General features: G+C 39.1%; 1 protein-coding gene across 2 annotated transcripts in view; it reads right to left on the bottom strand.

Annotated features, from left to right (window-relative positions):
• Window positions 1–7,798: 7,798 nt before the first annotated feature.
• Window positions 7,799–17,007, bottom strand: part of neurl1aa (neuralized E3 ubiquitin protein ligase 1Aa) — a 74,611-nt gene continuing 65,402 nt past the window's right edge. For both annotated transcript variants that reach the window (XM_020639101.3, XM_020639102.3), the window contains exons 5-6: window positions 11,962–12,111; window positions 7,799–10,948 (exon numbers count right to left, since the gene is read on the bottom strand). In XM_020639101.3, coding sequence (XP_020494757.2) covers window positions 10,707–10,948; window positions 11,962–12,111 — 392 coding nt within the window. In that variant the 3' untranslated portion in view covers window positions 7,799–10,706. The remainder of the gene's footprint in view (window positions 10,949–11,961; window positions 12,112–17,007) is intronic.

Genomic DNA, 17,007 nt, shown 5'->3' on the forward strand with positions numbered 1-17,007 from the left:
ATACATGTGTGGAGAGATTTATGATTTGTGTCCAGAGTTAAATGGAATATGTGCTTACACCTCTGTCCCACGAACCATCACAATCCCCATCCTTTAACAGGTCAAAGGTTTTTAGGAGGATTAAGCAGATCAAGGATTAATTCATGCTGTTTCCAGCAATCATGCTTTTTCTGATAACTTTTGGGCAGATAGAGAGACAGCTACAGCAAGTCATGATGATTTACATATCATGATATATAAGCTGTCAGAAATGAAGCCTAATGATTTATTCTGTTGCATAATATTGATCATTAAAAGTATTGTTTACATGTTAATATCATCTCTTTAAAGATTCCCCCTAAATGTCAGCTGACTATTACGTCATCTTGTATACAGACTTACATGAGCATTTATTTAAAGACGTGTCACTGCCTAACTGATGAAGGTAACTTCAAAGTTCACTATATAGCTAGTTAGCTAGCTTAGTTAGCTTAGCGTAGGTCTCCTGAAACCCCTGACAACAATAACTTATTTTAAAGCCGTAGAATATTTTTCACTTGCTAAACTTTCACTTAGGTAGCGTAAAATAATTTGAGTTTTTAAGATTTTTCTTCTAAATGAACAAGTGGAACATCTAATATTAGACTGTATCAAAATGGAACATTATTTGGCTAATATTATAGCTATAAGTAGAATTTTGAGCATTGTTTCCATGCTACAAATCATCAGGGTTTGAATAGTTGAGTTCAATGATAAAAGATAATGGTTTGAGATAATTCACTTTCTTCTTAGCTACTTACTTAGCATAGTTAGCTTAGTGTTGGTCCCCAGAAACTCCTAAGAAGAGTTTCTAGCGCTAAAACAACTGCATGCTTTCATACTAGGCTAGTTGGCTAGTTGCTAAATTTAGTTGTACTTTGTTTGGTGCTAAGCAGCTAGCCTACAATAAGGCTATTCAGCAGAGTTTCTGCTGAAAAGTCAATGTAGAAGCATACATTATTTTATGGTCTAAAGCCATGAAAGCAATGTTGTAAAGCCAAAAGTACATTCTCTGAAAGCACCTTGGTCATGCATGAAGCCAAAACAGTTTGGTCATATTACCTGAATATTATAGAAACTTCTGCATTGTGGAGACCAGAGGGAAGGCACACAGGGATTTATTTGAACTCCCTTCTCTGTCCCTCCAATGTTTTTTTCTGAAGAAAATGACAGTGGACAGAGTAATTAATTGTATTATCTAAAACTTGTTCTAAGTGCTGATCCATTACTGATTCATAGAGATCTTCAATGAATTACTGGAATGAACCTGAAGCTGTAGCAACAAAGTTAAGCTACATCATTACATTTACTTCAAAGGCACTGTCACAGGTCCTAAAGGCTCCTGTTAAAATAAAACTTATTTAACATACGCTAACTGCCAAGTCAGGTGATCTTTTTCTGCTAAGTCGACACCTCATACATAACACATTTTCTTTTGCCCCATTATAACTTTTTAGAAGAGTGCAGCTTTAATCAGTTTGATATTATAGCTATTAAAACTTTCAATATGTTAAGAGCTTTTAACATTTTAACCCAAGACCTGGATTTTTCCTTTCTTTTTCAGATTTGTCAAGGGGATAATTCAGTTGTCATCAAAAGACAAAAGTATGAATTAGTGAAGATTGTGACCCTTTCTTTTCTGTTAAAAAATGGTGCAGCTGTAAATTCAATGACATCTGAGTGAGATCCATTTAAAATATTGAGATAATACTAATACTACAATAAGATAATACAATTTAATCAAGTAAAAATATGAAAAATGAATTAACATTTTTAACCAAAATGAATCTTTATTCAAATGTAGGCCTACACCTTTCTGATGGAGACAAACATACAGATTGTTTCCACTAGATGGCTCTCTTGAGCCAGTCTTGCTTCCTGTAGGCAGCATCAGTGTTTAACAGACAGAAGACAGTAAGAACAGAGATTTTCATATGAATAGACCTGCGCAGTACAAACCCAATATGTATGTTGACACTGCGTTTTGATGAAATTCGATTATTTTCCAGACATTTTTATGCAGCATAATAATATTGGGTGTGAACACTGAAGGATGATAATCTCTGTCAGCGTAATGAATGCTCAGTTGAACAATGAAAATAATTGGAAACCCTCGTCTTTTCATTAGATTATTACTCATATTATTCATATCCCTTAGTCAGTTTTTTTTATACGGGGATGTCATACTCCGTTCTATTGCGGACAGACAGATGACTATCAGGGAACTCTGAGTAGACTGAGGTTCTTCTTCAATTCATAATGCACTGATTACAACAGCAGCACATCTACAATGTATGTTTCAGAGTTACACATATTTCAACTGATCTCCTGATCCCCTACCTGTAACCTTGAGCCCCTCCAGCAGCTGTGATTTGAACAAGAGTCCACAACACATGATGTAACAGAGTGCCGGGGGCCTCTACATGTCTTAGCATTGCGTTTCAGCCGAACAGCACAAAGGGCACGACTTGCTATGTCGGAGTTATGAGACAAGTTGTATATTTCAGTTTCTTTTGGTCAAAATGTCAAAGGTCAAGTGCACATGAACAGTGTTAACATTTGAGACTTCAGATATTATATCAGCAAAGAAGGAAGGCAGTGAAACATAGTGTGAAGTGGAACTGATGCTGCAAGTCTTAAAGGCAAACACATTACACAGATTATTACCGTGTGATGATAACACATTGTCAAATGTGCAATTACACAGTATACTGTTTACCAAAATGAGCAGACAAATAAAAAACCTGAACACAATAAAATCCTTGATTTTGTTCAAAAAGTCGTAAAAACTATTTTCACTCAGGTTCAATAGAAGAAATCACAATTATTTTCAGTTACTTTGAGCAGGAAAGCTCAGCTTCATGTGTAATGGTGAGAAGCAAAGTGTGTAAAAGAAAAAAGAGAATCTTGTTGAGGCGTGTGGTGGAGGGAAACATAACGAGTGAAAAATGTTTTTTTCCAATTTCCTGATGCATGGTTGAAATAGAGACATGGGGCTGAAGAATTAGTTTAGAGTCTGTGTGGTGATGATGCAGTGTCGTAGAATTCTGTTGATAAGAAAGCAACACAGTACATTCAATTAGGACAGCCAAGTGCCAGAAGGTACATTGGTCCATTGTTTTCATAGATTTATTTGGGGGATTTAGTACAAATACACAGGGCAGTGGACAGATTTGGAAATTGGGCAGATAGTGGAGAATGATATGCGGGATAGGAGCCACTGGTTGGATTTGAACCAGGGCCGTCCGCTTGGAGGAAAACAGTCTCCGCACATGGGGCGCATGCGCTAACCACCACACCACCGGTACCCCTTAACTTTACATTTTAGAAGTTTACAGTACATTGATGACTGAAAATGGCATAAGAAAATATACAAGTTTGCAAATAAAACATAGTGCTATATCCAAAGATGGTCATATGGTTATCTCCTCTAATTGCCTATTCAGAAGTGGCTGTAAGTCTTGGTGTCCCGGTTTATTCAGCCTATTTACAACCTACAACCATACCACAAAAAGACGCCATAGGCAACACGTTTAAAAGCACATACAGTATATGTCAACAAAGCAAACCTTCAAGTGCTGATGAAGGGACAGAAACAAAGTCAAAGCATCAGATAAATCTGATGAAGGTCTCAGTTTGTAATGAAGAAGTGATGTACACTCCGAACCTATGTTCACAGTAGGAAAGCCCCAAGGAACTCTGGGGAACCTTGAATGCTTAGGGGATCCTCCAGGAACCTTTGATGGTTCAACTTTGATCAGAGGTTTACTGAAGAAAGGTTTCAGAACTGGAAAAAAAGGAGCTTCTGCGATAACCTTTTGTAAAATCCCCCCTTTTGTAAAAAAAACAGACCTATCCATTTAATCATTGTTATCTTTTTTATATCAGAGATAAACCTGATCTCAATTTTGCTACTGGTATTCAAGTGTCTCAGTGAAAGAAAGTAAGCTTTGTTAAATCGTTTTGCCTTTCAGATGGAGTAAACACCATTCATAAATCATGGGTTATCAAATCAAATTGAACAGAAGACGTGTTTATCTCTGTGCGGGGTCAAACAAATGTGAAAAAGACTGGTGCCACCATTTGATGTCACTCTCCAGAAGTCGAAATCAATGGCAGCCTAAGGGTAGAACACCAGAGTATGTTACTTTTATGTGGGTTCCAACATTTCTATTTTCCATGTATTGCACAAAGGAAAAGGTAAAACTGAAAGATATAAGCAGGCCCTTAGTGACTCATGGGACATTTCTGCTGCACAGAGCCACAGAGCATTAATGAACCAGCACAGCTTGAGCATGTAATCATTCCTGCAGAAGGGCATGACAGAGCTACTGCCCATTAGTACACAGCTGCATAATTATTCAGATTGTGAAATTCAGGACAACACCAAATGTGAGGTATAAAAGGCAAAGCAGCCTTTATAGACATAGTATTTGATCTTGCAGTGGCATGAGCTTTAATGTGTTTGCTTAGTGAAGATATACTTGATGTGATGTTCATGCCAGACCTTGTTAGTTACAAGACCACATGTTTGACTGAGTCATTGCCAGTCAAACACAGAATGTAGTAACCGTCAAATAAACGTCATTCTAATCTGTTTTCCCTTAGCTCCACAGAGCCTTTAAGCCACTTTACCGTATTTGTTTGTGTCCAGCCAGGTGGGAACTTTCTCAGCTCTAATTACCTAAAAGGAATACTTCACCCATTTGCATTAATATTTGTATCATTAGAAACCTGGTAGTATTTTGAATGGTCGTGCATCCCGCCCTCATTTTCCCCTGAGATGGGAAATCTTTGTATTTCTGAGTCTGAAAAGGAGCTTCCAGTGACGCAAAATGACGATTTTTGCATCACTGGAAGCTGTTCCGGTTAGCGGGGTGAAACTACAATGCTAGTTCCTCATATTTTCGACCACTGAAGCTACAGACCAATCACAGATCAGTGGGTGGGAACTCACTCCCAGAATCGTCCGCCACATTGCTTGGAAGCTATGCTAACAGGCTCTATGGAGATAGCTGATAATGGCGAAAATATAAATATAGCGGCGAGACGGCTGCTGCCGACAGGCCGGTCTTGTGTTTGGCTGCTGCGGCCACCCACCGGGGCAGCTGCTGGCCGCTCGCTGAGACACAAGACCGGCCTGTCGGCAGCAGCCATCTCGCGGCTTTATTGCTGGCTGCCGCCGCGGTGAGGACGAGGAGCCCGGGCCGACTCGAGCTGGGGCGGACTGGTAGTGTCAGTGCTCTCACTGTTTGCCTATGGACACAGACATAGAGTCTGTTTTCTGCCAGGAATTTCCAAGATACCAATTCCTTCTGGACGAAATCTCTAAATCAATTGAGGAAATGGTCTTATGTGTTGAAGTAAATATGTCTGTAAATGTTTTTATTACTATATTTCTACTACTATACTGTAAAGTATATAAAGTATTTCTGATTCTGATTCGGACCTTAGTGGGAGTGGCCTGCAGTGCTGTGCATTCTGGTATTTGGTGTCTTTCATCCACATGAGCCAAAAATACACTTTCTGCCTTTTCACGGCCAAGAAGGCACCAACTTCAAAATGTATTTCACATTTCTACTACATATATGACCCCAATGTCAATACAGATTCATGTTTCAACAGGTGAAGTATTCCTTTAACTGGAACTTACCATCACCATGCTTTCACTGTCATTGTAGCTAGCATGCATTCAACAATCATGTTAGGTTGAGTTGAGCAGCCATGTGTACAGTGCCTTAGATTTTGATCTTCTGTCCATGTTGCTGCTTCCCGTTTTGTATTGGAAGGAATAAATCTATTCATTGTTGACCATAATTACACCACATTAAATGTCATGCATTAGAAAATATTTTAGACTTAAAGAATTTAACCTTCAGACTATCTATTTTAAAAGTACTATTTTAAGAGTCATCGTGGCAAAACATGACAGCCGTTCATAAATGGCAATAAAAGTATTATACAGTAATGTTTTTTTCCTACTTTGATTGACTTCATTTTTTTTTACCAACTCCAGATCTGTTGATTGATATAAAAACAATATTAATTTTCAGGATTTTAAACCTTTAAATGCCAGTTTGAGTACTTATATAGTTTTATATGTAAAAAACACAAAAAAACATTATTTTTCATATACTTAAAGACTGATGTCTGAAACCCTCTCACATCCAAATACCACGTGTCAGCAACCCACAGACTTTTTAAGATCTTACAACGTCATTAACTGGATGATTATAATTAGATTCCTATTGAGATTATTTCCATCATGCACCTGGTGGAGATTTACAACTACAACTTTTGAGCAGGAAACTGAAGAGGAGGAGAAACTGGTGGAGTTTTGGAGAGGGCAAGACTGTCTGACCTGTCCTCTCTTTTGTACCATGACAGAATGGAGAAGGAAAAAGGTTCAAAGTAATTGCTGTGGCCCCTCGAAATCCAGACAATAATGATTGAGTTCATATTCACGGTTAGAAACCAGAACTATAACATACTCAAGGGGGATTTCTATGGCAACAACAATTTCTGTCCACCTTTTTTCCTTCTACACTCTTGTTGTTGTACAAAGGGGAGGACATTAGTTTCTCCTCCTTTTCCACAGTCCAGGAGAGTTGCACGTTCCTTTGCCTCAATGCTATGTTGCCTTTTTACATCTTCCTGTTTGGTGCTGGCCAAATCTCTCCAATAGGTGTTGACAAGGTGATGTCAACAACTCAACTTGTATAAGAGAAGACTAAAGTGGTAATATTAAAGAAGTTTGATGTTATGGTAAAGCCAAGACGAGAAAAAGACTTCATTACAACCGCCTGGTTTAAGTTCTATGACCCCCTTACACAAAACAACCAAGATCACAGGAGTGCGCCCCAACTCTAGCAAAACTCTCAGGATTTTACTTTGGAAATGTGTCTTTGAAAGTTGTAAGAGTAAGGCCACCATTAAACAAAAAAACACAACTATTTTGACAATTGAAATGTCCAGACTGGAAAACGACTGACTTAAAAGAGTTAAGACTAAGCTCAATGTCCATCTAACAAAAAAAACATCATTTCTGGAATGCATGCACATAAATCTCTTTATTATATTCTCAACATTGAAAAATGTCTGCAACGGTGAAATCACAAGAAAAGTTTTTTTGATTCAAGGCTGACAACAATGTGGCTTACGTTTTTTTTAGCCGTTGGTCGAGACAAGAACAGAGCTTATAAAAGAAAGAGAGAAAATAGAAACATAACTTGAAATGACTGCCAGGGGCATGTCCAGAGGGGTGGCATGGGACCCCATTGAAATCGTATTGGTCACCCCAGGTGCAAACCCCAAAACACAATGATAAGCTATTTTCCTTGTCAGAGGTTGAAATCCACTATTCATGCTTTGTTGCAACAGGCAGCTGATATTTTTCAGTGTGCAGATGTTTGTTTACAATTTTTTTATTTTTTTATTTTGTATGGTGCCATTATCTTCTGTAAGTGAAAGTCTATTTGTGATTGGTGCAGACAGACGGGGTAAATAAATGTCCTTCATTCAGATGTGTGCGCACAAACTTCAGGCTACCCCTTCACAAGTCACTACACCAGTTGGGCCACCCCAGTCCAGCACATCTGGACACACCCCTGACGACTGCTTATATTGCTTAGTGTTTTCTGGATCTCAATGTTGGCATGCTAAGGCTTGATGATTCTTCACAATTGTTCTCGAGATGTCTGCAGCTTGTCGTGTTACCCAAAGGTGGGCGAAAAAAAGAGAAATGAATGCAGCTTTAAGAAAACACATCAAACAAAAACAATGCTCAAACACATCTGGAAAGTTTATTAACCACAATCATCCGACTCACACAGATCAGAGCTCACAAACAAACACTTGTTGTTTCAAAAGAAAAAGAAAGAAAATACAGGTTTGCTTGCTGTGTCACAACAATGGCTATATATACACATTATTTCTAGCCACTGGTTCCAGTCTACATTAACACTAACAGTGTTCCACTCTGATGCTAGTCTTAAGTTGGTCCCGATGTTCACGCAGAGTAGTAAACCGATAACTCATGCATGTTTGAAAAAAAAAAAAGTACCAAGAATCTACAGAAAGAATCTCTAATGTGCTGCTGTAAGATTTCCCCAGACACACTCGTATCCTATAGTTGCAATGCAGAAAGAAAGAAAACACTCCAGCAAAGCAGGTTCGGAGGAATAAATAAATATCAAATTACAGGATCAGAAACATTCAAGGAGCCTGTGGACTCATTTGAATTCAAAAATATATCTCAAAACTAAAAAATGGCATTACATCCTTTCACAGAAAATGATTGTGCAGATCAGTTACATGTGATAAAAACTTCAGACAAATCATTTCCTAACTCTTACTAAAATAGGAGCTTAATTACCAAACAATGTGGTCCGAATAATGATGGCTGACCCAAATTGAACACAGGATTTTGCAAAGAGGGAATTACATTTTTTTTTTACAATGTATTTAAAATAAAGACAATTTGGTCGGAGAGTCTGCACAGAATAAAACAAGCCATAGTTGAGCCAAAGCAGAGGTGGCATAAAAAACATTTACAAGATTACAATCAGTAGCTTTATAAAGTGACATTTATCATTTTACCATACAGTGATGGCTTTCTGACTATATCATGATAAGAATTATAAATACAGAAAGGGATAGGAGGGCTCTCTAAACTGGGCTCACACACAAAAAGATAAATTACTAAACAAAACAAAAAAACCCATCTGGAATACAGAAATTGTAATATAACCAAGATTTTAAAACTTGCACACCGAAGCAATGAGGTTCTGATTGTGTACTGCAATATTTCTTATTGCGTCGGTAAAAGCAACTCTCTATATTCTCTCTATTAGGAAACAAGAATGGATTTAGATTCTTGTGATTTTGGATGAACAAGGAAACATTTCAGAATCATAATGACAAAAAAAAATACTTTTTTTTGTTTTGTTTTACAGCTCACGCACACTGATAAAAAATAACTCTCTAAATACATAAAGATAACATTCAGATGTGATTTAACACTTCAAGCTGTAGCGTAATCAAAGTGTAAAAGTTGGACGAAGAGGAGATGTGTCATCACTGGTGATGGCGTTTTGCCCAGAAAAGGACAGCTGGCGAATACAATAGCAGCATAGGTTTGAGCCCCATGTGTTGATTTTTTACAAAATAAAGTTTATTGTAGATTGAACAAAAAAAGAAAATAGAGAATCTCAGCTTCGAGTGATGTCGTGTTATATTATAAGCTATTATAAGATGCTGAGTTGACATTTCAGAAGGGGGGTGTACAGACATTTCATCATGAATTTAAAGGGGATAGTTATTGTAGAAATATTAAAAATATGAGCCCCTGAACTGAGTTCTATAAAGGATTGTTGCTGGTGAAGTGTATAAATATTTGAAATGTCATAGATTTACATTACAAAAATATCTTGAATTTTGTGTGCTTTTTGTTCCCTCTGAGAAAGCCGTGTGTGGCACACAAACAGCATCATTTGGTACATTTTTTTTTTTTTAAGGGGCTTTGGAAAAACACAGAATATGACACATCTGCATGTGACAACTGAACCATTTCTGGGTTAAGGCAGGAGGCTGTACTGTATCTGTGGTTGATCCTGATATCATAGCAACAATCCTTTGACGTAATGTTGTATTTTGGGGAACTATTTAAGAGGAACTCCCTTTTTGTCATGAGCGCTCACAGTGTACAAGGCCTGGGTATACAGGAAAAGTTAGGGGAAATAATTCAAATCTTCTTACAAAAGATTGCTAACCCTGAGGAGAATCACTTCCGGTTTCTTTTTTTTTTTTTGTGGATTTGTAGCTGCTGAGTTGGCTGGACGCAGGTTTTTCATTATCCTCTGTCAATAACAGGGCGTTTTTTTTTTGTTTTGTTTTTTTGAGAGGATGAAGCCGATTTCAGTGCAACATACCACATTGCAGAGCAAGCAGCTAGCCTAACAACATAGCTACCACCGACGTTTGCAATAGAACTACCATTACGGTACATTAGATTACACAAGTAAAAAGAGGTTTTACAATCCTATTTAAAATTTGACTCAGCACTGTCTTGCATCTCTAAGCACATCACTGACTGATAAATCACCACGACAATTACAGAAATCCATCACTACATCGTTACTAGACCGATTTCTTGTCTTCACATCTCAGTCACACACAGACACAAGTTGTGTCATACTGAGATGTAACCTGCTGCAAGGTGGGCTCGTCTTGATTGATGTCAGAAGTCCGCACCAGGTCGGAGACATATTTCAGAGCTTCTTCTTAGAGAACTATTGTTGACACATTCAGCCCCAAAGTGACTAATCTGCTCCGGAGCGTTCCCTAAATCGTACAACATGGCTCAACCAACTACAGAGTGTAAGAATTTTTTGTCTCAAAGTCAGTCAGGATGCAAGAGAAAGTGAACATTTCTGGCAAAAATGAAGTTCTCAGTGGAACCTCCCATGCCTCTTACAGTGCACCGTCTGCAGGGATGCTGTGACGTCACCTCTAAAAAGAAAGAGACCCTCCAGAGACACAGTACCAGCTTTGGAAAAGGTTCAAACAACTAGAATTGGATGAACCAGAGTTCATATTCCCTGAACTGAGACATTAATTTCCCTGGCACTGGGATTATGCCGATTTATTTTTAAGGAAGGCAGTCCTGTCCGTTAGGCGTCCTGTCCCCCTTATGTGCTCCGGTAGGTCTTGATAATGTCTTTGATTTGCCGTCTGCAGATGGGACAGCAGGCGTTGGACATCTTCTTGAGTTTGACGCCACAGGTGTAGCAGAGACACATGTGTCCACACGCGTAGATCACCGTGTCCACCGTGTTCTCGTAACAGATGGAGCACTCATCAGACCAAGGCCCGCGGCCTGCTGGGAACGTGGGGGATTTCGGGAGGCTGACTGGTGAATTTGGGGTTGTTCCTGTGGTGACATTAAAAGATAAAAAAAAAACACACACATAAGGGACACATAATAGTCAAATAATTTTCTGTTTGATATCACATTATTTTACTTGTATTTTGAAACAGCTACGTATAAGTATCACAAAGTTTCTGAAAACCAAGCTACTACTAAAAGTTGTTTTGGGCAATTACTAAATCTGTACTAAACCACATACAAATTTTAAAGTGTTGATTTCTATTGCTTGCGTTTGTTTTTTTTTGCTTTTAGCGAGATAAATTTTAAGAGGCAATGTCGACTCTTAAAGGCTTTATATGCAATTTTTTGATCCAGTAGATGTCGCCCTTGAGCACCAGCATGAAACCAAAACAACTTGCGCTGCATTGTTGTGTTAGCATGCTAATGCTAGTGATCTTTATTATGCTCGTATCTTCACACTGCATGTAAATTGACCTGAAATGAGCGTGATCTAGAAACACAGTTAAGCAGTGAGTACAGTATGTTATTCTTCTTTTCTCTAGTCCCTCAATTAAACAACTTTTATACACGAGGGGATGAGCCGGCTGGCCGTCCTGGCGATGTAAACAAACTGAAGATAGGACTCTGAAAACTCTGAAAACATCACAGACAGTGGGACTCGGGTGTTACACCCATTGTAGACAGTCATGACTCACAGAGTTATTTTCAGAGGATATACTTGATTTATATTATATTTAAGTGTGAAAAATCACATAGAAAGCCTTTAATATAGGGCCTGGTTGTGCAGTAAGTTTTGTTTAAGTCTGGTGTCTTGCATCCTCTCAAAGAAAAAGATACTGAGTCAGGTCCATTTACATAACCCTGCTTTGTGACTCGTGCTGAACATTTTCTTGCATCCAGCTGCAGCACCAGTGGGACAATGAAGTGCTGGCCATTGCTCCTAACTACTGCAGGATGGCATCTGCTACTACCCATTAATGACCTCCTCTCAGTCCCCCGTGGGGTGATTGATTCTCTTCTTCTGCAGTGGTAGCTTCCTCTCTGGGTGTACCTACCCCCTGCTGAGCTGCAGTAAGCGGCAGAGCACAGGCCTCCGTTCAGCACTGGATCAGAGCTACCACTGTCCAGGGCACTGGGGGTGTGGGGAGAGGAGGAGGGCGAGCTCGGGCTTGAGGTGGTGCGCTGATCACCGAGATGAGTGGAACCTAGGGGTAGATAACGGCAGGGAGTTAGTCGTCTTAATCATCACTCCATTCACCACAGTTGAAAGAAATAGTGTGGAATTTGTCTCGTTGATATTACTGGTGATTAATGCGGTAGTCTAAGAGAGATTTTGGACACTGAAGATCAAGTTGGAATAGAAAATTCAAAGAGTTCTCATTTATATGAAATTATAAAGGAGGTTGAGTGGCCAAAGCAAGAAATTTAAGCAAAAACACTTTCCATTTATCAGCTTTTTTTTTCTCCTGAATGAATCTCTTGAAAACAACAGTACAGACAATGAGCTTGAGTGGAATTAGCTTATTTGTCACTGATCAGGGGTTACATTTATAGTTGAGATGAAGACAGCCATTTTAAAAATACACATTACTTAACAGAAGAGGGGGAGAGCCCCTCTTTCTTTTTTTAGGAAAGTGCTTTTCAAAACAAAGCAGGCATCCTCCATTCTTTCCATGTCCTAAATTTACATGATGGACAGTTGGAACAAATGGGAGTTCCAAGAGCACGTTTAGAGAACACATGTCGAGATGCCTACGATGCTTGGAAAGACACTAAAACCGCTCGGGGTGTTGAATGATTTACATGACAAATCGGATTAACATAACACAAAATAAATTAACTTATTCAAAATAGATCAAATAATCTTATCTTGCCATTCACTGCACATAATGTCTTAAGTCCCTGCATAGTGATCCTAATGTTTAAGAGTTCACGAATAAAGCACGGCAGAAAGGCAATGATTACCCTGTTTTTCAGCCTGTTTTAGCTTCTTTTTCTAATTTCAGGCTATAAATTAAGGATTGGAATGATTGGGTGGCAGCTTAGTTCGTAGCTAGCTAGTGAAACGAAAACAAACATTTAGCATCTAAACCGCCCAGGATGTGTCTCCCAGGAGTGAATCAATCAATTAATCTTTATTTGAATAGCACCAACTTATAACAAATGTTATCTCAAGACACTTTACAAAAGAGCAGGTCAAAGACCTTACTCTTATGTTATCTACAAAGACCCAACATGAATCCATCATGTGGCAAGAAAAAATGTCCTTTTACCAGGCAGACATCTTGAGTTATTAAGACAATAACTTAAGAGTAACTGTTGGACTTTATAATTGTACATTGGCAGGATAGCCAACTCGGATTGACTGTTTTAGCAAAGTTAGTGGCAATAAAACACTTCCTTTTAAGAGGCAGAAATCCTGCAAAACCAGGCTCATGATGAACAGCCATCTACCTAAACTGCGATCCTATTATTGATATTAGAGATGTTGTGTATTTGGTTTGTTCTGACTCATCTGCAAACAGTAACATGGCTCTAAAATGTCACTCTGCACTATCATCAGAGATATGCAAAATGTGGTGTTTAATCTAAAATGACAGAATAAATGTTTTCCACAGGCGTCGTCTGATGTCAGTTATTTGGTGGTATTCTTTGTCATTGAAAATAACTCTAATAGTTTACCATCAAAGGTGTTGCAGAGACGCCAAAATACCCGACAAAATAAGATGCAAATGAGCTGCCTTACGGAGCAAGCATAAAATCATCAACAAAGAATTCCCATCAAATGCTTAGCTGCCTCCCAATGTAAACGCTGATTACTTTAATTACCTTCCGTAAGCTTGCTGTCAAAAATAGCACAACGACAACAACAGCCCCCCCGAAGCAGCCGCTGCGTTCACATTTAACCATCTTAGTTCAGAGAGATTTTTATTACAAAAAAGCATCACTTTAGTTTGGTGACAGAGGGAGGAAAGAAGTGGAACCAGAGTCATCTGTTGTGGCAGAGTCACAGTCAACACTGACCAGAAACATTATGATGACAGCTCCATGCTAACGAATGTCCCAGCAGTCTGCCAGACCGCCATCTGCACCGGCAGCTCGATCAATCCATCTGATGCCCCGGACACCAGACGGAGGCAGATTTCATTTTAGGGCCAATCCAATAATGGGTCATTAGAATTTAGAAATACTGGCCCATAACAGCCAGGTCATAAAGAGTAGCAATGCTTTTGTTGGTGAGTAGTCATGTCAGTGGTATGACTCTGTATCAGCAGCTGTGAATTTGTATTTTGGGGACAGGGGGGGGTTTGTCAAGGATCTCTTTTGTTTGCATACCAGGGGTTACCCTGGTGCTCCCGAGCCCCTCGGCGCCTTGATGTGTGCATGTTTTGTACAGTATGTTAAGTGTGTGACGTGATGTAACAGGTCTCTTGCAGCACTGTGAGTTTGTCGCAGGGCACAACATGAGCAGAGTGACACTCCTTATCGAGGCAGTGTGCGTGAGAAGCTCTACAGGCTCAAGTATGAGCACGCACTGGGGAAAAAGGCAGGGACACACTGACTGATTCTTTATCAAGAAACTCACAACTTGTCTTTGCGGAGATGAATTGGAAAACAACCTGACCATAGAATCACAAAGTGTTCTGTTGATTTTCAATGGTAGTTTTGCAGCATGTTGCTAACTTTTGTATCTGCAGCCACTTGATGTATCATTTTGGTTAAGGTCGCTGTTACTTAAGTAATCGAATTGGCAAATTATTCAAATGAGGATAAATTGGGGAAGAGTCACATTTTCTCTGTATTATCATTATGATGATTATGATGAGTCAGGATTATCTTACATTATTAAGATGTATTTCCACAATTCGGAGTAGTTGTAGTCTCAATAACATAATTCAATCTTTATTTCATTTTGATAATGTTTTTGGGTCTTAGTAATAAAACGGACACTCTTTCAATGTTAAAGGTAGAGTCAGTAGAAATGTTCATTGCAGCTTGTAAACACAACTTTTAAAGTGGGCCGCTCCTCCTGGGCTACCACTGCAGGACTTTAGCGTGTAACATTAACTGCCTGTAGCTACACTGCATGCTAGAGTATAGGCCTATTACATTTGTTATAATGGAAAAAGCTGATTATTTAGCACGTTAGCACAAGCTAACCGCCTGTGTTTGGCACCCCGAGTGTCCAACAGAAAACAGACAAACTCTAAATTCCGCTGGTGAAAGGATAAACAAGGTTCATCCCTACGTTTTTGAAAGAGCTTTATCCATTTGGCATTTCCCTCACTTTGACCATAATATTTTGTCTTTGCTACGGCCGTCTTATTTACAGGTTTTGAATTGCGTAAAATCGCTTAATTGAATCCAATCCTGAACTCACATGCGCCCTGTCATTGGCTTAGGGAAACACACCAGCTCCCTACCCAGAAACATCATGTGTCAACCAAAACATCAAAATACAGAGGACAGGGTCTCTGCACCACACATGTACAGCGGCCCATAGTGATGATTGAGTGGCATTACTTGTGTTTAAGTCTATATATTATTTCCTTGAAATCATATTTGTGATTTTATACCTACTTTTAATCTGATCTCGATTTCTAATTTTATTGTGAATTATCTTTTGTGCTTTTTTCTTCTTCTTTTTTTGGAAATGGCAAAAATAATCAAATCAAACATAATCACTACTTGCTGACATCATTAAAATGGTGCAACTAGTGCCCAGGCTGCCATTGCTTCAGATAATTAGTTAAGCAATCTTAAAAACTTTTAACGTTGAATCAATTTGACCGTTTACAAAAATGATCCCTGCTGACTTATTTTTTTCAGATAACATTTTCAACATAGTGATCCTCCTAAACAAAAAAAACAGTTCTAGGTTTTAACATACTGAGGTCCTTAACCTTGCAAAAAAAAAAGGAAATAAAGCAGCTCTAGAAACCTCACTGTTTACATGTCCGACATGTTTTGTGATCTACAGTATATAAGTAAAGGCTCAGATTGAATCACTTAGTGTTGTTAATAAACACTGTGCCACCATTACAAGGTGCTGTTGTAACATGTTTCAGCTTTTCGTTGGATTACTCCTAGCCTGATTGCCCTGCAGCACAAGAGGTCCCCCCTGGAACTGAATCTTTATTCCCTCTACACCACCTCCCCCCCTCTCTCTGCCCATCTCTCTCTGTTAATCCCTTTGGCAGTCGGGCACGTCCCCTCCCAGGCAGCTGAGGCAGGATCTGTGGTGCCCGGCCCTGATCCCGCCTGTTCTACACTTGATTAAAGTGACCTGTGTGAACAGCTGTGAGGACAGGCTGCCTCTCTGTGGCCACATCTCTACTGCTATCTATCCATCTAGTCATCCACCCATCTATCCATCTTTAGAACAACATTTACTGGAGATAGCCTCCTCCTATTAAAGCACGGGAGGTATGCAGAGTATGTGAAGAGGGAGGTGGGTGGGGCTGAGGGATGTAGAGGAGGACAGAGACGGGTTTGCGAGGCTTTAGTGTGTGTTCATGTTTAAAAGGAGACGTTCATTTTTACAACACACGAGGGGAGTGAAGGGTGAATGTTACATCTTCAGGCCTGTTGATGGACCACAAAAGCAACAGAAATAAAAGAAGAAGAGTAGGAATAGTTTACATTAACGTTTCCTCTGTGAAATGTTATCTTCAAACAAGCCATTTCAAAGTGGGTGGCTGTTAATCTAATTGCAGAGAAGCTCTTGTTCTGTGGTTCTATCGGGACGAATGTGCACTTAGGCTTTGTTTTTTTAACGTCTCTGTGTAGATTGGATGAGAGGAAAACAGTTAAGAAGGTAGTAGTTTGAGTTCATGGCTCACCATGCTGCAGAAAATGTGCTGGAGATATTATCTTTAGAGGAAAAAAGCAGGATGCAGTCATAAATCCCAGATTTTTTAAATCCCTCTATCAGGTGTAGTGAGGAGAGTGTGAGTGCTTCCATGCATATGTATGAACCTATGTGGACTATCTGCATGCAAGCATTATGACTAAAAAGATAGAGGGTTGATAAAAGAAAGTTTTGAAGGTTTTAGCCTCTGGAACAAAAAAAAAGAGTAAGAGTAGCCTGTTTTACTCTC

This window comes from Labrus bergylta, chromosome 1 (genome assembly GCF_963930695.1).
Source record: "Labrus bergylta chromosome 1, fLabBer1.1, whole genome shotgun sequence".
Classification (NCBI taxonomy): domain Eukaryota; kingdom Metazoa; phylum Chordata; class Actinopteri; order Labriformes; family Labridae; genus Labrus; species Labrus bergylta.